This window comes from Vulpes lagopus, chromosome 17, assembly GCF_018345385.1.
Source record: "Vulpes lagopus strain Blue_001 chromosome 17, ASM1834538v1, whole genome shotgun sequence".
Lineage (NCBI taxonomy): Eukaryota > Metazoa > Chordata > Mammalia > Carnivora > Canidae > Vulpes > Vulpes lagopus.
In genome coordinates this window covers 23,386,360-23,411,025 of record NC_054840.1, presented here as the reverse complement: position 1 = coordinate 23,411,025, position 24,666 = coordinate 23,386,360, and the positions used below count along the sequence as shown (strand labels likewise).

The following is a 24,666-nucleotide window of genomic DNA, read 5'->3' as shown; positions in this document are numbered from 1 at the left end:
GGGAGCTAGGCTTTAAAAAAAATTGTTACTAGGGACGTCTGGGTGGCTCAGCAGTTGAGCACCTGCCCCTGGCTCAGGGTGTGATCCTTGGTCTTGGGATTGAGTCCCACATCAGGCTCCCTGCCTGGAGCCTGCTTCTCCCTCTGCCTGCGTCTCTGCCTTTCGCTGTGTCTTTCATGAATAAATAAATAAATACAATCTTAAAAAAAATTGTTACTAATTTTGAGCAGGTAGGCGGGCTCAAGGGGATGGGGTAGTCTCAGCTTACTACTGGATGCGAAGAGGACCTCTCTATCTCCTAGTCCTTCAGATCCCATTTTTAGCCAGAGTTTAAGAGGGGAGGCCAAAAAAAAAAAAAAAAAAAAAAAGAGGGGAGGCCAAAGAGCACTGTGCACTTCTATGTCCAGGTAATAGTTCCTCTAAGTACTCTCAGCTCCAGTCCACTGGTAAGGCCAAAGAGCTGAGAGGGAAGGAGAGAGAATGGGGGTTGGGGGAAGGGGAGAGAGAAAGCCAGGTGGCTTCCGCTTGCTTTCAAATTAGACCACTGAGAGCAAGAAAGAGGCAGGTTTCAGGCACTTGGTAAACTGAAAGCAAACTTCTTTATTGTACACAGTACAGAATATAACGCAGCTTGGCAGGATGCATACGGCCCTGCGCAGGGGAAAGTATTTCAAATCAACTGGCAGGTTAAAGCCTTTCTGCACTGTAGACTTTCCACACTCTGGAAAAGAAGCAAAAATAAAACAAAACAAAACAAATAAAAAAAAATAAAAAACCAAAACCATCCGGGAGGTGCATGAGTCCAATGGGAATGCAACGGTGATGCGCCATCCTGTGTCCCGTACCAGCACAGGCCCCGTGGTTACAGCAGGGGAAGGGGGAGCTCAGGCTACAGAGGGTTATTTTCAAACTTGCTAAGACAGCATAAATCCATCAAAAAAAGAAAACCCAAACCAGGATAAGAAAGAAAAAAACAAATCCTATACAGCATTTACAACAAATAAATCTCTAGCCAGCTGGGGGTAAAATATGCATCTATATATAGACTATGTGTAGGTTAGAGAGCTATAAATATGGTCGGGAAAGAGTCCTTTGATTAGAGTACAATGCTAATTAAGGCCCAAGCTAGAGGTTCAATACCTTGGCGGGCTAATTAGCTTCCAATAGAGGAAAACCTCATGTTTTCATAGCTATAAAACGCACCCCTCAGCCCTATGAACCTCTTCGCAGATGTGCCGCTGCTGGTCAAAGGGGGGGTGCTGGTGAAGACTGTAACGCACCCCCCTTGAGAGGCAAACAATCAAAGCAGGTTTCTTCCCCTCACCGGGTCAGCACTGTCTTGTGCACATGAAGACCAGCAGTCAGGGTTAACTTGCCAAGTGCTGCGGGGAGCACGGAATCCTATCAGCGGAGCAATCCTATCAGCAGAGTGGGCAGCAAGGCATTACCACTTCTAAGAACTTCTCCACTTTGAGGCCAACTTTCACATAGCTTTAGCTGGGTGGTTTAAAACTTTTCTGATATAATACAGTAATCATAGTAAACTTTTTTTTTTTTTTAAGGTGGCAGGAAACTCAAATGCTAGCACTGTTTTACCTGTCAGTGTCACATGTACATCTCAAACCCTATTGAATCATATGCAGGGTTGAAAGTCCAAGAATTGAAGAAAAAAAAAAAAGAAAACAAAACAAATGGATGAAATGGAAATTGTCATCGGTCATGCCCGGGGAGAAATCCCCAGGGTTCCCGCCAGGTGGCCAGGTTTCGAATGGACATGACATGTATTATGTACATATGCTTTCCAGAGAGGGCATGTTAGAAAACACGGGGAACTATACACATAGAATCTAAGTGGTGTGTCCGGGCTGCCCTGCACACCTCAAAAATGTACAACTCAGGTGCAAATGTTCCATCAGGCTGTCTGGTGCAGAAAGCACAAAGCAGGCAATAGAATGGGCTTGTGCACGGCTAAGGGGGCGCCCCCAGCAAAGCCCCTTTCAAGCTGCAGCGTCATCAGTCGGCACTGCCCTGCTTAGGACGCAGTGCACAGTTACCAAAAGATTTGTTTTTTTTTTTTGCTTTAAATACCAAAACTACAAAAATCAGTTTATAAACTGGTTTTCCAAAACAACCACCAAAACAAAACAATCCCCCGAATCAAAGCAAAACAAAATACTGTCAAAAGTGTAAATCACCCTTCTAAAATGAAAGCCGTCCACACACACAGCCGTGTGACTGGGAAGAGAAAGGGGGCTTGTTCTACTTGGTGACCACATGGCTAGAAGGTTCCCAAGAGTCGCAACGGTTTAGTATTTGAGAACCATGGAGTGGGGAACAGCTGTTCTGACTTTCCCCCCTTCTTTCTAGACCGAGGGGAAACATTGCAGCTCGAGCTAGAAGAGCTCTCCCAATTTGAAGATAGACTTTTTAACCCTTCATGGTCTGAGCCTTCCCAGCTTCTTAGCCTACTGTTCTATGGGTCTGTCATTTCTGTTTCAATAAATTGTGCAAATCAGAGCCCTTCTATGTAAAGGCAATTAGTAGTCCACGATCAATGCAGATTGTCACACACTCTGTCCTGGTTTGTGGGCACTACCCTGAACAAGGTATTGCTTTGCATATAGTGTCCATGGGAAGGAGGCTCCACTGCAATCTCTTCCCAGAAACCTTGTCAGGATCAGAGCCGAGGCACCAGCCTTTTGGTGGTTTCTCTGCCCCTTCCCTGTTCCCACTCCCCAGCCAAGGTATCTGTCTTTGAGGGTGCCAATCCAGAGACGGCTTGGGTTCTCCAGATAATACTCAAAGGGCAAGCTTTAGGAACAGCCAAAAACACAAACAAAACCACTGCCCTCGTTTGCCTGAATGGGAACTGCTAGCTCTAGGGTTTGGCCGCTCAGCCACTCGGGAACTTAGTAAGCAAAGCCCTCGGCGTAGGGGAGGCTGCCGCAGCGGTCCAGGTCCAGGAGGTAAGCCGGGTTGTCTTCAAAGTGGGTCAGGGGCAGGGTATCCTCCTCGGTGAGGTGACACTCGGACTCTGCTTTCAGGAACGGACGCTGGTTGTCAGGGAAGGCCATGGAGAAGAGGGCATCCGGGTCACACACAAACTTATAGACGTATCGCTCCCCAGCCACCTGGGAGAGAAAAACACACCTTCTCAGGCCCAGCTGGAACAGGGTATGGAGGGGGACGGCGGAGGAACCAAGGGAAGGATAACCAGGTGTTTGTCCTTCATCAAGGTCTCAAGGAGCCAGGGACCAAAGGAGGCTCATTAGCAGCTGATTGTCCAAATCATTGAGATTTATTCTGATAAGTCCTGGGGGCTTGTTATCTGCCGAGTGTTTTGTTGACACCACAGCTCAGCAGTTGAAGATATCTGAATTTCAAATTCACACTAGATAGGCTCACCTACTTATTTATTTACTTAGGCTCTTTTAGAGGAAAATTCTCATTGTGTTATACTCACAGCTTAGAAAGAAAGGTTATGCTGAGGCCAGTGCTCGGTGTGAACAGGGAGGATTGAAAAGTGAAAGGCCGAAAGACCATGTTTTCAGTTACCTCCAAGGTTCACAGTCTTCACAGTATGGCTTTGTTATTTTGGAGGGTTAGGAATTTGACCAGAGAGCTTCTGTGGAAATTTAAATGTGTTCCAAAGCCAAAGAGAATTGCTTTTTTGGCTTACCTGGGGTTTTAAATTATGCATTCTATCGTTCTGTTACACCGAAGAACTGCTAACTACTTTTTTTTTTTAATTTTTATTTATTTATGATAGTCACAGAGAGAAAGAGAGAGAGAGAGAGGCAGAGACATAGGCAGAGGGAGAAGCAGGCTCCATGCACCGGGAGCCCGACATGGGATTCGATCCCGGGTCTCCAGGATCGCGCCCTGGGCCAAAGGCAGGCGCCAAACTGCTGTGCCACCCAGGGATCCCGCTAACTACCTTTTTATGAATTTTCTGCATTATAGCATTTATTAGAACCCAAAGTTCTTGATTCTAAGGCCTCATGATGTGGTTGATGAGCCATCCAGGTCAACGGGGTCACCCATTCTCTGCTGGTTGTTTAGCATCAGTGCAAGATGACAACTATCACTGATAATCAAACCTGATAAAGTGCTTTGCCTGGGTAATACAAAGGGGCAAGGGAAGGCCGCTAAAATTGCTGATAAAATGAACATTTTAGGCTTAAAATTCAAAAGGCTGAGTTTAACCCTACCCTTCGGTCATTCTTTTTTTTTTTTTTTTTTAAAGATTTTATTTATTTATTCATGAGAATACACAGAGAAGAGAGACACAGAGACAGAGACACAGGCAGAGGGAGAAGCAGGCTCCATTCAGGGAGCCTAACATGGGACTTGATCCCGGGTCTCCAGGATGACACCCTGGGCCAAAGGCGGCGCTAAACTGCTGAGCCACCCGGGCTGCCCCCTTCGGTCATTCTGTTGGGATTCTAAAATCTCTTTGTAATTGCAGAAATACGGCTTTGTTTCCAAATCTTGGCTTTAAAAAAATCTGTTGCTACAGTGGCAACTTGATGTACACAACCAATCAACCCTATTTGGTTTTTTTAAGCTACAGATTTACACTGAATTTCTGACACCCCACCCCTAAAGCCAGTATGCATATGTAGAAGAGTGAGGCAGAAGGGCACAGTGGAAATAATATGAGATCAGGGGCCAGTAATGGATGGATTCCCAACCTGGTTCAGTCACTAAAACGGAGGATAAGGGACTACATACAGCTTTCCTATCTCTCTTCCCATAAGGGCACACTATCATTCACCTTTAATTAGTTTTCTTTTACTCATGGGTCATGTAATATATGTAACAACAATCCCTCACATTGGATAGCACATTATTATCTCTGGAACATTTTCACATATTTTATCCTGTGAAATTACAGGATAGCAGGGTTTTTTGTTTTTTAATCTCCACTTTTACTGGGAATAGAAGCTTTGGAAGGTTAATACAAAGCATCCAACTAATAAGTGGGAATGTTAGGATCTGAACGCATCCAAGCCTCATTTTTGTGCCTTCCTGTACTCTTTGCCTGTTTTGTTCTCAGAAATAAAGTTCTTTTTTACTTCCTTAAACAACTGAAGTCCCTAGTCATAGGGACAACTCACTGCTAGAAGTTCAAGTTATTGTATCTTGGTCAAATTCCCTCAGAATGGATCTGGAGTTGGGAACAGCAAAGGAGTAACAGCTCTTCTTCCTGAATTTTAGGATTCCACTTGACAGTATTAACACTAAAAGGGGTGTGTGTGTGTGTGTGTGTGTGTGTGTGTACGCACGTGCATGAAGTTTGGGGAAAAATGGAAAGTGATTGCTAATGGATTTGGGGTTTCTTTCTGGGGTGATAAAATGTTTTAAAATGGATCGTGGTGATGGTTGCACAACTCTGTGAATAAATTAAAAAACCACTAAATTGGGCAGCCAGGGTGGCTCAGCAGTTGAGTGCCGCCAGGGTGTGATCCTGGAGACCTGGGATCAAGTCCCACGTCGGGCTCCCTGCATGGAGCCTGCTCCTTCTTCTGCCTGTATCTCTGCTTCTCTCTCTGTGTCTCTCATGAATAAATAAATAAAATCTTTAAAAAAACAAACACTGAATTGTACACTTTACAAAAAGGAGAAATCGAGTGACTGCCCATTTTAGATTATCTATCAACTCTGTGCCAAGCACTGAAGTCAAACCCTCAGCTCTACACCAAAGGAGCTTACTACACTCCTGTGGGGGATGCTGACAAGTAATGAGTAATTTACAGTACAGAGAGACGGGCCGTGATAGAGATGTGCGCAGGTGCTACTGGAAGCAAGAAAAGAGACCCAGCCTCAGGACTTCAGATTCTTAGGAGTGATGAGATGATTGGCCAGGTAATGAAGGCATTAAGAATGTTCTAGTTTTTAAATAGGATGATAGTTTAATAGGTGGTTTTTTTTTTCATTTCCTAATATGCTTGATAACTTATATACATGTGGTATATATTCTTTGGTAAACAAATACTACATTAATTAAGAGAAGATGGCCTTGTCAATGAAAGCAGTCAAGTCTGAGTGAGGAAACAGGAATTAGATGATGGTGTCCAGAGTGAGAATAGCCTTACAATCTTATGAACCACCAGAAAGTCTATAAAACTTTATCTTTACTTCTTTATCCAGAGGATCGTGGCAAGCTGTTTAATATTTTTTAAGGTGGTGAGAGGAATATAGGGTCACATTACCATCTGCTATGGGAAATATAAGTCTGGTCTCTGCATAGGCAAGTTCTCAGCGGCAATGGCCATATTGCTTCTGCCAAGTGCATCCTATCGGCCACCACCCAGACTGCCTAAATGTGTAAATGCTAGAACGTGGGTAATAGCACGGCATAAAATACGGTGGCTAAGAAAGATGAACCAATGATTAACCATTCCCATCTTCTGCTTATCCACAGGATTTTCAGGTTGTGGTCTCTCACCATGCATCCCAATGAGGATTTTGTACTGGCTTCCTCAAAATCTGCTCTACCCTTTATTCTGCAAAAAATGACCCGGTGCTAGGTGATTCTGCTGCCATTTTACAAACCTTGGGTTTTTAAACTTGAGTTCCAGTCTTTTCTATAGGTCTTTTTTTTTTTTTTTTTAAAGATTTTATTTATTTATTCATGAGAGAGAGAGAGAGAGGGAGAGGCAGAGACACAGGCAGAGGGAGAAGCAGGCTCCATACAGGGAGCCCGATGTGGGACTTGATCACGGGACTCCTAGGATCATGCCCTGAGCCAAAGGCAGGCGCTCAACTGCTGAGCCACCCAAGCATCCCTCTATAGGTTCTTAAAGAGAAATAGGATCGCCTTACTCCTCTAACACTATTGAGAGTATTAAATCAAGGTATTTAAAAGTCTAGGCATTTTGACAACTAAAGACTTCAACTCAGCTCTTATGGGAGTAGAGGCCTTCAAGTTGATTCCTTCACATATTCCTTTATAGATATAATTGTTGGCTTATGTTTCTGGGCATTTTTGTAATCAGAGGCAACTTAAGTAAAGCAGAGTTCCTAATTTTCCTACAGTATGTTCCATGTGCAAGCTCTGGAGTTTGTGTACCCAAGAGCATTAAAAGTGGTCTTTATATCTCATTTGACTCTCAAGTTTGTGCTCCCAGGATTTTTTCCTACCCCAGAATCACTTATGAGACTCACATTTTCTCCCAGCCACTCTAAACAGTCATATAAGAGAAGCCCTTGACATTTTCCTTGAAAGTGGTCAGAGTGGCCCAGTAACTGCTCACCTTCTGCATGATGCCCTTTTCATAGTAATAGCGTAGAGAACGGCTAAGCTTGTCATAGTTCATGGCTGGCCGGTTCTTCTGGATGCCCCAACGCCGAGCAACCTAAAGAGATAAGAAGCAGAGAGCAATGGAAACTCCTTCCCTGGGGCTAGTGGTTTTCTCCCAATCCCAGGAGAGCGAGTTCTGTAATCTGACTGCTTTGGTCAATGGTCCACTTCCCTGACCTGGATGCAAAAGTACTTGATTCCCTCAAGACCAAACATTCAACAAAGGTGATGATTCAGTCACAACCACTAAGAGAGGTGAGATCTAGAAGGCGAAGAATCCTAGCACTTTAAGATTGCAGAAGGCTTGGCTAATGTCCTAGAGGAAGCAGGCTCTCTACTGTTTCTCCACATATGAATTATTGACCAATACCCATAGACCATTAACATGTTGCCATTAAGTGCTATGGTTTCTGTAGCAGTCAATAAGGAATAATTAGAATGGTCATTCCTGAAACATTAGAAACACACTAGTGAGTTGCTAATGGGCCAGCAGAGCAAAAGTTCAATTCTAATAAGATTGGCGAGGGGCTGGGAGCTGTTTACTTACTGCAGCTCATGGAGTAAGGGGGAACCGGATCATTCCAGCCCACTGCCATCCAACCCCCCCGCTCCCAGCAGACTTGCAGAATGGACATTAAAACATGCAGCACCATTATCCACTTAATGAAAAATTAACAGGGCTTCCCAAACAGTTCTGAAGTGCATTATATCCAACCCAGTCCACCTGAGGTGCAGTGATGGGGAGATGTAATTGGAGCTTTGGGCAAAGAAGCCATATAGCAAGAAAACTTCCTAGTGGAGTTTACCCAATTGTCAGGATAGCCAAGCAATTTCTGTCCTCAAGCATCTCAACATCCAAATCCTACTTATAAGATGACTGTCCATGCAGGAGAGGAGTAACTCTAGAAATGTGAGCCTCCTCAGAGGTCTTTAAATGTATGTAAACTAGGGGTCATGTATTGAATATTTTAGGTCACTTCTGGAACTTAAAAAAAAAAAATCAAAATAATTATATTCCTTTGATCTTTAAAAAAACAGATGTTAACATGGAATGGGAAATAGGGAGACTGAAAATGGGAAAGAGGATCATAAAAAAGCATTTCACTTGAAGTATTTCCTTAAAGCATTTGGGCAGAATGAAAGCAACATCTTCTGAAATCAGGATTCTAAAATGACCTTTAAAAAATACCAGAAATGATCTGATAAGCAAGGAAGAATGCGTCTGTCCTAATTACATTAGAATAATTCAATAGCTATGATTCCTCCCTGCCTTGCAACGGACCATGTGAAAGTTAAGTTTCCATTCGTTTGCCTTGGGCCCCAACAGCATGCACCATGTCCCCGGCTCTCCTTTCTCCACACTGCACCCATTCAAATCTCTCTTCGAAATAGCCAAAAAGGCACAATTAACCAAAAATACATCCCTTGGTTGGTGAAGATAAACATTTTAAACCAACAGAAGCAGTGGTGAAAGGGAGACCTGCTAAGCCAATACTCCTACCCTGTTCACAAGAAATGACACTATGAAGCTGTCCTTGAACTGCTGTGAGCCTCCCGCAAGTGATGTAGGGGACTCTGAAAGCAAGCCCGGCCTCGTCGTCTTACTATATTCAGTGGTGGAAATCAATTCTGGAATATTTTTCCACTTTAGCCTTGACCTCTCTTTGCTGTTACTTGCATATGCAATAGCTTGCTGGAGAGAGGTTCTGTATCTGCACCGGCTTCCAAGCAGCTCTGGTAGCCATAGTTACTGACTCATCCTCTTGGGCCAGGGCCCTGTGATTCAGTAGCCCTCCCCAGGGCTGCTCCGTCTACAGTAATGCATGATGCGGCACAACTGCAAGCTGCTGGAAATTAGGGCTGCCCCATTTCTGGGGGGAGGGGAGCAGGCTATAGCTTGTTAGCAGCTCTTTCACTTTCCCATTTGTTACTTTGAAAACAGGCATCTTGAGGACAGAGGCTGAAAGAGTTAAAAAAACTCACATTTCTTTTCCTCCCTTTTCAAGACAGAGCAAGCCACAGCATGGGGAGCGGCTCTTTCTAGCAGCCCATCCTTTTAAACCTCCCCATGGCATCAGTTATCTGCCACATGTTCAACAAACAACCCTACCCCCCAAAATATTCATTAATGCAGATTCACAGTTAAAATGGCTCCAGATTAAAGCCGAGTCAGTCATAATTGAGAGGGTGCTAAGCTGGATGACTATCAAAAGACATTTGATTAGGGGGCCTGCCAAAACGCAGTTCTAAAACCACAATTTCCATGCACAGTGTAATGGATATTATGGATAATTACCCAGAGTGCACTACTCAGCCACACAGCTGCCTACAATTACGTCCCAAACAGCTTCCTCCTCCGCTTCACCCTTCAAGCTCCCCCCATGACAACGTCTTACAGCTTTCTCGAGGAGTTGGTATCTTCCTGACTTTAACAAAGAGTGGGGAGGGCAAAGTTATACAACCAGTAGGGAGAGAGCTCAACCAACGCCTCACGTCCCAAGGCCAAAGTGCGCACGTGGAACAGAAGCAGTCCTGGAATATCCGAGATTGGAACCCTCAGAGTTGGCAGCATGCTGGGGGGATTTCAAGGTAGGGTGGAAAGAAGTCCTTCCTGGAAAAACGAAGCTGTCCAGTCAACCCAGGGAGGTGCAAAGCCACCACAGGCCTTACATGTGATTCGGCCCCTTGGCATTTAGGAGCACTTTGGATTAATATTAGTTTCTCTATTAAGTACGAAGGCAGGGGCCCTTTACCATCTGTTCATCATTGTCTTTACCGCTGGTAGGAGGGCAGAAGATTCAATAACAGCTTTACAGAGGGTCATAACCAGGTTTACCTGCAGCTGCACAGCCTGTGCTTAGGCCTGAGGCAGTGGCAATAAAGTAATAAAAGCTCCTATTTGTGAAATGAGATAAATCAATAAGGACGGCCCACATGACAGACTTGCATGCAGAAAGCCTCAGTGAGTCTAGGCAACCTTTCTTCAAGCCTCGTATCAACCAGACCATGTTATGAGGAAAACAATGTGGGGTGGCTGGCTCCCCGGTACAGCTACATTTCCCCATGACTTGGCCCAGGAGAAACCTTCAAAAAACACAATAGTACCAAACTCTGGCTTTGAAGGGAGCCCAGTCTTAGCGGAAACTGTTTATGATAGGACATGTCTACACACTTTCAATTTGACGAAGGGAATGAGACAGGGAATACCATGTATCTTCTTTTATAACTGCCTGTAGTGGAACCTTCCTTTATCCTCCTACCAGCTGGGATTCTTTAGAAATTTCCAATTCACATAGTCTCCTTTTCTCATCTTAACTTTCAGACTATTTTCTTCTTCCAAGCCAAGTGCCAAATGGCTACTTTCTGCTGTTAATCCCCACACCAACTTATCCCCTTGGTATGCTGAGGCACATCCTGGAGTTAATCGAATATCTAAAACCATACTTCTTGGGGATCCCTGGGTGGCGCAGCGGTTTGGCGCCTGCCTTTGGCCCAGGGCGCGATCCTGGAGACCCGGGATCGAATCCCACATCGGGCTCCCGGTGCATGGAGCCTGCTTCTCCCTCTGCCTGTGTCTCTGCCTCTCTCTCTCTCTCTCTCTCTCTGTGACTATCATAAATAAATAAAAATTAAAAAAAAAAAATAAAACCATACTTCTTGCTCAAATGCCTTCCAAGAGGTCTTTTCCCATTTCATTTACATCCAACCCAAAGATACCTTTTTCTTTGCTGATTTAATATAGAATGCCTAGGTATACAGTACCAAAAGAAGCATACCTCAGATTTTTAGGCAGTTTTTTTTTTCTATTTATAATCTCTCTAGATTCTAAATCAAACAAATTTAAAATCAATGCCTTTGGAATATGCCAAACTGAGAACATGATTTATTTTGTTATCTAATATTCTAATATTTCTCCATTGAAGAGAAAATATGTCTGTCTGTAGGCCTTTCTATCAATAGCTCTAGGCAAAAAAACAGTGTTTCTTTTCTATTAAAATAATGAAGGTTTGGGCCACCTCTCAACCATTGTGATGCCACGATTCACCTAAAAAAAAACCTAAGCTCCTAAGATTGACCCCCTTCTGATCATTTTATTTCTTTAGGTTAGAGCCACTTGAAATATACAGTGGGGTAGTTGCATCTTATATTACCAAAATGTCATATAATATGTTCACGTAGCCTCAAATAGATCCTGTGACACATGAGGCCCGACACCAAAACAAGTTGGTATCACCGAAACAACCCTTGAAAAAGACTTTCCAACACGGAAAACAGATGCTGTCTGGATATAAGTCTTCATGGCCTCACTCTTTAGATTTTGCAGATGTGTTACTAAAACTTTTTCTACAGTGGAGAACCCTGCCTGTCCCCGGATTGTAAATTGTCCTATTAATAGGAAGAGAACTGCCAAGCCCATTGGCCAGGCCAGAATCTGAATGAGAAGGAAGAGCATATTTAACACAGTAAAAAGCCTCAATGGAGGGGTAAACAAACGTAGACATCATCATCCTTGTCCAGTCAAATCTCATCCAAGCCCAGCACTAGTGCTTACCTCCTCAGGTTCTATCAGCTTAAACTCCATGCCACGGCCCGTCCAGGCAATGAAGTGGGCATTGGCTGGGTCATCCAGCAGAGTAACCAGGAACTGCCACAGCTGAAGAGAACCTCGCCTCTGGTAAGGGGGCCCCTCCCGATACATGGTGGGCTCTTGCTTGACTTTGCCTATTTGGGATGAGGATATACATAGAATACGTGAGCATTAAGTTTCTTGGGCAATTTGGGCACGAAGGTGTTGTTAATGCCAGCTTGGCATGAATAAGCCTGAGGTGCTCTAACATCTCTGATACTTCAGCTTAGCAACAAACTAGGGGGTGGGGGAGCTACTTACCTTCCAGTCTCTCAGGAACAACACAAGTGTCGTCAAAGTACAACCGGGGATCTTTTTCATATGAAAAACCTGAAGGAAAATTTAAAAAGACCATGTTGTTTGACAAATTCTATCTGTATTCTACTCAAACTCTGGTTTTAAGGACTAAAATGGAATTCTACTATTCCAAGTCCTAAGCCCTACTAATTGCAGTATGTATGCTCAGACTGAATTTGGGGGACTTCAAAGGGACTTAGGTGTTCGTGCTCTGAAGCCAGTCAGAGAAGCATCGATTCCTGCTATTTGAGCTAAGACTGCAGGGAAGCGCTGAGTCACCAGTAAGTTCCCTCACATCTTGTAGGAGGTCTGGATAGGTCAGTGTTGCTGTGACTAAGCTTTTATATCTGAAAAGACATCTCATCTATTTCAGCAGGCCTAGCCAGGAGGATTTGGTTGATCTGTACATAGTCTTGCCATTTTCCTTTTAGCAAATATTAATTTCAACCTTTCATAGGGCTTGTCGAGGCTCCCCGTGTATCTCATTCAATTATGAAGGAGCCTGGAGGGTAGACAGTGTTGCCGAAGTGAGTAAAGACTTGGGCCTGTGGGGGATTGTGACCAGCAATAAATTTAAAAGCAATTTGGAAGTATTATCACCAGACATAATGGAAGAAATCTGAAAAGACTTCCCTGCAATAAAAAGTATTTATTGTTAGAGACAACAGAACAGAGGTAAAAAAAGACAGGGTGGGGGGCACCTGGGTGGCTCAGCGGTTGAGTGTCTGCATTTGGCTCAGGTAGTGATCTAAGGGCCTGGGATCAAATCCCGCATCAGGCTCCCCACAGAAAGCCTGCTTCTCCCTCTGCCCATGTCTCTGCTTTGCTGTGTGTCTTTCATGAATAAATAAATAAAATCTTAAAAAAAAGGGGCAGGGGATGGATGGGCTCAACATGCATAAGCAGAAATGAAAGAAAGGGAGGGCCTAAAGTGAAACAGGTCGAGGAGAAGGAGGGCTGACTGGCACTCTCAGTCCATAGACCCTTATTGTACGTTTGGTGCTGACTACTGAGTCATGTCACCAGGGACCCTGGCGAGATCTGCGGTGCCAATCAAAGCCAGCTAACAGGCTTGCTGGGGACCACATCCGACCCCACGGCCGAGCCCGTTTCTCAGGTGTGCAAGGGCCAGCGCCTGCTCCCCTGACAGCACACCCCTCTGCAGAGAGCCCCGGCTGCTCCTGCGTGCCCATCCCTGTGCTCACCCACGTGCCCATCCACCTGGCTGTGCAGTACAGGGGTGCACTCAAGTGCCAGGGGTGCGGCGGGGGCAGGCCAGGAGACTGGCTACTCTGCAATGAAGGACTAGCAGGAGATTGTGGGAGGGATTTGCTAGGACTTGAAAAGTCCATGAATAAAGATGCCAAGAGATAATCTGCTGCTCTTTTTTCACAACCAGCCAAGATCACGTTCTTTTTGGCAGGGCCAGCGCTGTTTTTAAAAGGCCCTGGGACTGGGAAAGTACTACCTGACTGGGATTATTTTGAGGTTTATATTATTCATTTTTGTTTTCTCAGCCCCAGGCACTATATCTCTGTCTGCTTAATGATATCAAAGGGAATATATTTTATTGACATTTATTTATTATTTAATCCAATAAATATTTATGCCAGGCACAGTGCTAGAAGGAGGTAGATAATGAGAATAGTGACTCGGTGCTTGTTCTCATGGAGCTTATAACCCAACTGGCAGAGACAGACAGACAATAAAGTAGGGAAAGAAAAGTGAGACCCGGGATGGTGGGGGCATCACAGTGTGGGCCATGAAGCCAGACTGATACACTTGGAATTGCTGCGTGCCCTCTCTGCACCCCAGCTTCCTCATTCGCAGACAGAGGAAGATACTAACTATGAGAACTAGTTGTGTGAGAATATTATGAGTTAATATATATTCTGTTACATTGATCTGTTTATCTCCACACCTCAGTGTTAAGTAAATGTACATAAATGTACAATAAATAATAGTTTAAAAATTATGATAGTAATTGTACATTGTGATAAATAACTATTTAGAAAGTAATTGTAGGGGCACCTGGGTGGCTCAGTTGGTTAAGTATCCAACTCTTGATTTCGGCTCAGGTCACAATCTCAGGTTAAGATTCTCTTTCTCCCTCTGTCCCTCCCCCAAAAAGAAATTAACTGGATAATGTGAGAGCTTTATCTTATATAGTCCTGGTCATAGATTCTATATTCCTTGAGGATAAGGACCATGTCCCGAATATCTTAGTATCCTTATACCGTCTTGTACATAAGTGCTCAATGAATATTTGAATAATTATGAAAGAATCTCCATTAAAAAAAAGATTTAAGAACACAATGTTAGCTTTGTAAGTCAGGATTCAGTGACTTCTATGATAAATCTATTTTTCAATCTGGTACTAGGAAACTGACTTTTATGACAAACTGTTATACTTTATATTATCAACAAGAATTACATAATCCCTCATGTTTCACGTGTTGTATTTTTTTGTTTGTTTGTTTGTTTTTGCCTTGGCTGTCAGGAAGTTATAATTTTCCTGACTTTCCAAGTGGATTTTGATACTCCAGTGGTGTTTTAACGGCCTTATTATAAAGTCGTTATAAGTAAATGTCTTCAGAGTTTACACGTCTGTCAAACGTGCCATGTGATTTTTAGCACTGTTCTTCCTCTGGACACAGATGCTACATTCACAGTACAGAGGGGAAAAATGTAAGTTGGGATGAAATTCTAGGTTTGGCTTTTAAACCAATCAGATGAGGGCCTGCCCATGAGTATCGTTTTGGTGTATCTGTGGTTTTTGGTCACTGCCACACGAGGTTCTCTAAAACATCTGCAAGGTACTGTTGGCTTAAGTGAAATTTAAGTCAGTTGAATTAGCCTTAGCAGTTACATCGGTTGTGGCCACAACCATCCCACCACTCAAAGGCGGCAGGAAGGAAGAACCTATTTGAGGAGCCAAGTGGAAATGAAAGATTCACATGCTGTGCAGAGATTCCAGGTGAACGCTAAGGCAGGACGGCTATCTTAGTAATCACAGATGCCAATCAGAAACACTTGTTTCACTAACTGGCATCCGTGGTCAAGCCTATAGAAGGAGGAAGGAGAAGCCACATCACGGCAATTTAGAGCAATTAAGAATGCAGGTCTCTTTGAAACTAGCTTCTCAGATGTGTGTGGGGTCGGGGAGAGGAATGGGAAAGAGTAGGGGGAAAACACAAACTCGCCAGATATTCTGTGTATAGTAAGCAGCCCAATGCTTTACTAAAAATATTTCCTTTAAGAGCATGCTCCTTTCTAAATGTTGTAATTATGCAAAAATGTTTTCCTCCCTCTCTTTCCCCACTCCCTCCCAGTTTGCCTGCTGCACACATCAATTGCTGCCGCAGAAACATTTGGGAACCTGGAAGAGAGCCCCACACAGCTGTGCCAATTGATCACAGTCAGAGGTCCAGTAGACAGCCCTTCCTTCCCAGGGCTGGACACACACTCAGAATATTCTTGGGTCCCCAAGATAGCCCTGCTGGATTGCCCCTCTCACCAGGTCAGTGGGAGGCAGGTCCTATACAAATCATGCTTATGAGCCAATCACTTACAGAAAATGAGCCATGCTTCCTAGTACAGTTTTATTAGCTTTTCAATCCTCCTTGGATACACATTAGAATCATCTGGGGATCTTTAATAAAAAAAACTACAAACACCTAAGCCCCACCCCAGAATTTCTGATTTACTTGTCCTCAGTGAAGCTTGGACACCAAAAATTTTTAAAGTTCCCAGCTGATTCTAATGTGCAGCCAAAGCTGCAACTTACGATACTATGGTAGTTCTCAAACCTAAGCATGCATAGCACCACCTAGAAAGCTTGTTACAACACAGAGTGCTGGGCCCCTGGAGGCTCTGATTCAGTAGTATGCATGGGGAGGGGGTCCTGAGAATCTGCATTTTTAACAGATTTCAGGTGAAGCTGATGCCATGGGTTTGGGGAATCACACTGCTCTGGCTATTTAAGGAGAGATATATAGGACAAAAAAACAAGGCATGCTTCTGGGGAAAATGTACTAAGAAAAAAAACCCTTCCTTGTTTCAGTGTTCAAAGAAATCCTAAACCTACCATCTCAAGTAGTCACATAGTTCCCAAGTTCTAGTTCAGGCTGATAATATTATATATATACAGCTATATAAACCTCCTTGAATGGAAATGTGGAAATCAGATTGGTTTATTTTTTTTTCTTTCATAATATTCCATGAACTCTTAAAAGTTAGTCATTTCTATTGACAATGATGGTGGTCCTCACTGTGTTCAGGAGTGTGCCTCAAAATAACTGAAGATTATCATCCATTAGCTCTCACTTTGATGACTTAATAAAGGTTTAAACCATCTATGACCCCAAATCTTAGCCTGGAAGCTAAGCAATTTTAAGTCTGCTTAAATATAATTTTTTTTAAAAAGTTACTCACCTTCATGGCTGCTGGAGAAATACCCCCCTCTGATATAGGACGACTGGCAGTTAGGCACTTCTGAAAGACAAACAGACACACCATCAGTAATTTCTGTAGGTCAGTCAGCACATCCGTTGAAGTGTAGCCCTGCAGTAAAGCTCCCTAGACCTTCTCCTGCTCCCAGGTCATGTCTTTCTGGTCTTGTCCAGGGAAAGAGGTACCACCCTAATAGGCAACATGGGCAATGCCATCACCCACCATTTGGACGTAGGACCCCTGACTCCTGATCAAAAGAACTAGGAGGAAAAAAATGATGCTTCATTCTCATAACTTATTCATTTTAGAAATTGGCTAGCAACAAATCTGGTGAGAGAGTTAATCATAGAAAAAGAAAGTGGCTTTCAAGAGGCCAAGCTTGGCCTTCTGTCTCTACTGACTCATGGGCTTTGGGGGTTAGAGTTAGAAGAGGTATGCTTTAGATCTTTCCCAATTTGCTCCCCTTTATAGCAGATGGTCACATCCAGTTCTGCTCCAACAGATGAGGGCCAAAGAGATTAGGGGATTTGAGGTTAGGAAGCCAGGACAAGAGCCAGTGGGGGTGGGGGCAACCTGCCATTTGCAAGTACATTTCCCCACATTGGAAGTGTTGGAATGAAACCCATGCTCAAGTGAGCTCTTCTTCAAGCATTACATTATCGAGGTGTCCATTGAGAGGAAAGCTGGTGAGTTGAGTTTTGCCCATGTGGGACACAAGAATTATAGATATGGTAACATCTGCTAAGGGTCTTGCTTTAAGGGGGAGTGGGGTGGAGTGAAAAATTCATCAGGATGAATTAAAAATGTCAATCCCAAAGGAAAAAATGTTGCTGGTCATGTTTTTTCCTGAGAAAAACACATCAAAGTCTTCAGGAGGAATGCCAGTGGGAATTTTACAAGCTCTCAATACCTATACACTGGTATTTTTTTTTTTTTTTAAATCATAGAGCAACAGATGTCTCCCTTCTGTCTACTTCCCAGCCTTTCCCATAACCCATTTCTGCCTGAATTGAGCAATCTATGTATTATCTCCCAGAAGGCCAAGAGTAAACTATATATATCCTATTCTGTTTGCAAAAGTCATTCAAACACATACTGCCCACCCCTCTCCAGAGTCTTCAAGAAAAACACCCATCAAAAAGGCTAAAAACCTACCCACCCCACTCAAATTCCTTGAGTACCAACTGTAAGAAAAGAGTGAAAAAGTTTAATTTCTGAAAGAAGAGGAAAAGAATAGGAGGAAGTGGTTTCTAAAAGTGCAAACTGCAGAATTTCAACTCTCCTTTCCCCTAATGATCTCATTTAACATGCCCAGCCTGTAAGATACATAGTTAGTGAATGAGTGTATGGTGGTGGGGTCTCCAATGACAGTTTAAACTTCTTGATATGTCTATATTTTTAGATGAGAGGTAACCCATAAGCACACAATAGGTGTCCTAACATGTTACCTGTCCCTGTGTATACCAGCAGCATCTGAAGGACACCAGGAACTTTCCCAGATGAAAACACTGCAAGAGGGCAGTGAGTCCCATGAAGCAATCAGCAAGACAGCCTTTTCCTTGGTGGACCCAGCACCCCATAGAGCCACGACATACTAGGTGCTTTCTCAGAATACGATTCATTTCAAAAATAGAAAGAATCCCATCCTATGTGTAGATTCTCTTCCTTATGCTCATATTAGTAGTTTATGAGTCCACTGTATTCAAAAAGCCATAAAGCTAGTGGCAGGACTAAAATGCAGAAATGATATTTCCTATGTCCAGTGACCCTAAGATAATAGATCTTATAAAGGGCATTGCCATAACTGGATCTCTGGGCTTGGACTCAGAGGTGTACTCCCTACCACTTTTGAATGCCTATTCCACTTCCTACCATCGGATGGCTTTTTTGTTTTGTTTTGTATTCAGAATCGCTTCTGAGCCTTTTGGCTAAGATCAAGTGTTGCTTTGTATTCAGTTATACATAAACAAGTCTGCCTTTTTAGCTCCTAAGTTCTTTGAGGGCGACTTTTTATAAAACTATTTCCTAAAGCCCTGCACATAGAAGACAATAATAGCAGACAGATAAACAAGAGAACAAAGAGAGGAACGGCATGATTTTATGCTAACCTGAATCAACGCAGTAATCCCGGGGCTCCTGCTTGATTCCCATTGGTGACTGGAACCCATGTGTTGGGGGGCCTGGCATGCCTGGGACCCCATGTTCATAGAGTGGATCATGGTATTCTTGTTTGAATCCCTGAGGGGGTGGGGGAGCTGCAGGGACAATGGGTTCTGACATTTGCCGGTGGTAATTGGGGCGATTATCTCCAGGAACTCCTGACTGAGGAGGGAAGGGGTGGCAGGGTTCAGACAGTTGTCTCTGAAATCTGTAAGAAGAAAGTAGTTATAATTTTTAACTAAGAACATGATATATGCCTACTCTGATTAAGCACTGGGAATTAGAAATTCAGATAAAGGAAATTATTTGCAAAGCACTTAGTAATGTATATTTCTGAACATTTTACCTTCTTCCCAAAATTATATGGCATATTTCAGACCCCTTGAGTCAGGGATGGCAAAAAAAAAAAAAAACACCCCAAAGCAACGACATGGTAGCCTCTTATCTCCCATGCATGTTTATTTCATGCAGTCTATCTGTACAGTTGGGTCAGATTATGTGTTTAAATATATAAAACCACTTAGTTGCAAACAGTACTAACTTATACATATGTTTACTAGTTCATTCCTTCTTTGACCTATATATAGAATTAAAATTTAAAAACCAAAAAAAAAAAAAAAAATTAAAAACCAAAGTGTACAAATTGGCCAGTTAGAAAATGTAATTAAAAAGTCCCATTCATAATAGCAATCAAAAACATAAAATCTCTAGGAATAATCAGGAAATGTGTAGGCCATAAGAATAAAACCTTAAAACTGTTTTCTGAGGAAAAGAAAGAAAATTTAAGTAAAGAGAAAATATTTAGGACTTAGAAGCTATTGGCTCCCTATTATTCTTTAAAAGCAATGCCTTCCCAATCAACTTGATAAAATGATGCTAAACTTCAAAGTATTAAATAATTTTTGAAAAGAAATTAATGATTAGATATGTACAAATTTTCAAAAACCACAATAATTAATACAGCAATAAAAGAATGAAAGCTAGTCAAGGGAATCAAACAGGGAGTCAAAAACTGTCAAGAATATTCTAAAATTTACTACTTGTTAAACTTAGCATTTCAAATTAGTTGGGGGGAGAGTTAGATCCTGTTTTATACCACATGTCAAAATAAATTTCATATAGATTTAAGATTTCAATGTGAAACCTTAATGGTAGAGAAAATAGATGTGGAAACATATAATCTTGGAGTGAGGGAAAACCTTTTTACACATCATACCAGCAGTAAAAAATCATCAAGATAAATATGGATATTTCTCATTATATAAATTCTACAGTTCAAAAGAACACCAGAAACAGGATCAAAACTGAGGAGAACATCTCTAACAGTCAGAATACATTAGAAACAAAACCAAAAACAAAACAAACTGGGGAAAAATCTCTAACAGGTGTAGCAATGTTAATATTGTTGACATAAGCAGCTTTTAAAAATCACCAGAGAATGAATATCCCAGTAGAAAAAAATGGGTACTGAACATAAATAGGAAAGTCACTGAAGAAGAACTACTAATGATTGTAAACCAACAAGAAGCTCAACTTCATTAGTGATCAAAAGAGTACTGAGAGAAAGGTTTGTCCTGGTTACTTGGAGGACAAACAGGCAGTTAACAAATCTGTGCCTGGCACATAAAAAGCCCTGAAATCATAGGCAGATGAGATCTAGCTACAAGGATGGTCACCAGTGCAAGTCTGCAAAAAGGGAACTGGCTAAGCACATTTATGATAAAGCTATTTAGTTGTAAGCAACAACCAAATATGATATAATACTCAAATATGTAAGAACTTGGAAAGCTATTTTTGACGTATTGTTTAATAGTTACAAAGAACAACAAATTTTTGCAAAAATAAAGTCTCTATGGAAAAAAAAGTATTTTTGGGATCATGCAAATCTTGGAGAGATCTGCATACCTAAATGTGAATAGTGAATACTGCTTATCTTTGGTTGGTTATGATTTTAGGTGATTTTCTTTGTTTGCTCATCTACAGTTTCATACACATGTACTACTTTATTATTAACTGAGTAGCATTAATATCCTTTAGCTGTTAGGAAAACCCAAAAGTGTACCGACTGCCCTTGATCTGTTGGAAGGGCAGTGTAGTGAAAGGGAAAGCGATAGGGGGCAAATTTTCTTGGCTTCAGTTTCCTCATCTGTACCATGGGAGTAAATTATGAATCAAAATGCTACTGGAAGGGTGAAATAAAATCATGTCTACGAAGCATGGTTTCCATCACACCTGTGAGCACTAACAGACTTCAGGAGGGTGGGTGTAGAAGTCAGAGATGGTAACCCTAAAGGTGAGGTCTCCATCCATGAAATGTGCATAATAAATGTGCATAATCTCTGTGTATAAAGAAGAGCGTTTGTGGATCTATGTCCTCAGGTAGAAAGCAGGAGCTGAGGTTTGGGTTCAAAAATTAAAAATCTACAACTAATTCCAATGGGTTTTTAAAACCCAACAACAGAAGCCTGTAATATTAAGGTCTTACCTCTAATTTTAGCTCGAATCCTATGAATAGCTTTCATAAAATAATTTGAATTTGATTTGAATCAATCTGTGGCAACAGGTGGCCAACAGATTTCTAGAATATCAAGATTTAAAATCTTTAACTGAAGAGATCTGGATACAGATAAAACATTGTTTAGATCAGGGTTTAGCACTGCACTCACTCTGTGTGAATCTTTACTACCTTACCAAAGGTACTACCGTAAGATCATGTCATGACATGAAGATCCCCAAACAGTTTTCCATACGCTTAGCCTTTTATCCCAGACACCAAAGGCATCCGAATCTGCCTGGCCAATGTATTAAACAAGTTTTACAAACTATATAAGGTTCGGTGGGTTGAGAGCCTTTCACTGTGGCGCTGAATGCATTACAGTGGAACTTCATCAGGAATGCGGATTTTCAAGGTTGCTGTTATTTAAGGAAACCCTTCCATGGTCTTTGAAGAAGTGTAAATTTGAAACCCGGGTTTAGGCTTGACATTTAGAATACAGGCAGCAGCAGCACACTGCAAACCTGAATTTTTGAAGAGAATTCTGAAGAAGTGGGCAGAAAAGAAAGATGAAGATATTCTCAAGGCCTTATTTTTATCAAGAACCAAAGCTTATACTAGAAGGAAGGAACAGTAACAGAGGCACCCATCTTCCACACTCTCTCCTCTCTGCCACCATCTTAGCACCTTCAAAGGTGACCTCCACAAATCACTTCCTTTGATGGCTCTGAGAGGGCGCAGAACTGCTCAGTTCTGTAACCAGAGCCTCTGCAGCTGGCAGGCCCAAGCCTTTCACTTCCTCTCAGCGCCTATCTTCTCACCTTCCAGAATGAAACTCTAGAGTCGGCCTACTGCAGTCCCTTCAGGAAAAGGTACTTCCATCTGGGTACCAGCCAGCAGCTCCTGCCCCTCCCCTAAGCACCACTTTAAGGGTGCGAGGAGCTTAGGGGCCTCGGATCTGCAGAACAGATTCCATACTTGGGAGGGTTCAGCCCTGGTTTGTTTTGAGGGAGTGGCATGGCAGGCAGAGGGGATCCGAAGGGTAAGTCACAAAACCAACATATTGGGAGAAAGGTTCTCTCCGAGCCTGCTGCCGATAATGGCTTTTATTTGCAGAGATTAGTAAAGTAATTCCGTGCTTGTCCTCAAAATACATTCTGTGAACTTTACTCACTGACCTTCATTTGAACCCTCTTCCCCTTTCCGCAATCCTTTTGAAGTATCTAAGAATGTGTTGTATATATAATACAGCTATGACAAAGATGCCTCTTGTTTACTGAGGCAGGCAATCATTTTCAGTGGAGGAGCCGCCTGGTTCCTCACAACCCCCTTCTCTTGCTCACCCCCCCCTTCTCGCTCCCACACCCGTCATCCCAACAGAACTCCTCAGGCCCTAGTGAACTCACAGTTGGTGAGCAAAAGGAGATTTCTGACTATCGAGGGAGCATAAATTCAATAGGTTACGGATTAAGGCTTTTTCGGTACCAGTTTATTTAAAGAACCAGTTATTTATTTATTTGTCAGATTTATATAGCGCCTTTCCTCCCAAGAGCTCACCCACGCTACCAACATTTGGTTTACGTTATGAAAACCGTTAGATGCTTTTTCTGCATTTCCTTTTCGGTTTCTGCTGCCAACACACAGAGTAAACACAATGCTCAGAGGAAGAAAGGAGAAAAGTGTGGATTTGACGAAGGCTACACAGTGACTATGGATGCCAGGTAAAGTAGCCATGGTTCAGAGGCCAGCTGGGAGATGAGATATAAAATCGGCCAAGAAACCACCACCATGCACTTAATATATCCATTTAGGCTAAGAGAAGATAGAACAGGGACACAGCATAGCTGGGTAAGAGGCTGTGGCCATAAAGGAAGAAGATCCTGGGCTGAAATCCAATCTTTACCATTTACTGTCTGTGTGACCTTGGGTGAGTTATGTAACTGCTCTGAGCCTCATTTTCCTTGTGAATAAAGTAAGGACAACCAGGATACCTGTCCAAAGGTTTGTTGTAAAGATTACAAAAGCTAATGCAAGAAATAGGGCCTGGCTGGCTGTTAAGTTCTCAATATATGTTATTTTCAAACACTACCATCAACTGCCCCATCTCCCCCTTGACCCACCCCAGAAGGCTAAATTCAGAAGCTAGACAGTAAGGGGAGATCTTAAGGAACCGGGAGAAAACTTTCACACACACATAACAGACTCCACTAGTTGCCTAGCCAATATCCATTCTCCTTTCTCAGAATGAAAATGCTATTTGTATTCACATTTATTTCACACTAATGTTTACTTTCCTGCCATCTACCAAGAGCCAGACACTATTACAAAACCAAACTCAAACACTCCCTAAAAGCACACCACAGAACTCTGAAAAAGCTCTCGGGGGCTCTGTGAGTTCTGTTAGCACTGCCTAAACTCAAATGTGGCCCATCCCAACTATGATAAAACACTGATAGATGAGGAACAAAATATGTCCTTTAAGAGACTCGATGTTTGTCTGATTTCCTAACATCAAACAGAGAAGGATGGTGATGGAAATACAAGATATTCTCAGAATAACAGCTGGTGAGAGTGTTAGCTTTATGTGCATAACATTGTTATGCCTGATGATACAAAGATTAGGGATAAAGAGAGCTTTACACATTAAAAATGTAACCAATGCAGCAACAGAAGTTTCTAAGCTGTGTTATCTGCAACATTTTAGGAAGATTCCTTTATAGAATGAAAGTGTCACAGAAGCTAGCGTTTACTGAATACCTTCTCTGTGCTGGTATGACTTCATCTAATCCACCCAATGATTCCATGTGTTAAGTACCATTCTCCCATTTTCAGATGAAGAAACCAAAACTTAGACAAAGTTAAGTGCCTACCTGAGGTCATACAGATAGGAAGCAGCAAGCTGGGATTCAATCCCAGACCCAACTCTAGAACCTATACTCTTTCTGTGACTGCTTTTAAATACTTTCTTGATGATATTGAAATAAAAATCATATAGTCCAGACAGCTAGAAAACTCCCATATGTTTGGAAATTAAACAATATATTTTTAAAGAACTACAGGATTGAGAGAAAAAAATAGAAAATGCTTAGAACTGAGCTTTGAAATTAAATCAGAACTTTAATTTAAATCAGAACTTGTGGGATGCAGCTAAAGCAGGACTTGGGTACGGAAATCAAATAACTGATTGTCCAAATCAGGACATTTGGGGGAGTAAAAAGGAAAGCTATGAGCAGTAACTTCCATTAGGCACCAAACATAAGTGACCTGGGACAAACTGAGTATCTGGTCACCCCAGCCTTAGGAGAAGTTTAATTTGGTTATATGTTACAC

General features: G+C 42.4%; 1 protein-coding gene across 1 annotated transcript in view; it reads right to left on the bottom strand.

The window, feature by feature from the left end:
* Positions 1-580: 580 nt before the first annotated feature.
* Positions 581-24,666, bottom strand: part of ETV5 (ETS variant transcription factor 5) — a 59,720-nt gene continuing 35,634 nt past the window's right edge. Inside the window, exons 8-13 of the mRNA XM_041731857.1 lie at positions 18,791-19,050; positions 16,665-16,724; positions 12,195-12,263; positions 11,859-12,028; positions 7,260-7,361; positions 581-3,131 (exon numbers count right to left, since the gene is read on the bottom strand). Coding sequence (XP_041587791.1) covers positions 2,910-3,131; positions 7,260-7,361; positions 11,859-12,028; positions 12,195-12,263; positions 16,665-16,724; positions 18,791-19,050 — 883 coding nt within the window. The 3' untranslated portion in view covers positions 581-2,909. The remainder of the gene's footprint in view (positions 3,132-7,259; positions 7,362-11,858; positions 12,029-12,194; positions 12,264-16,664; positions 16,725-18,790; positions 19,051-24,666) is intronic.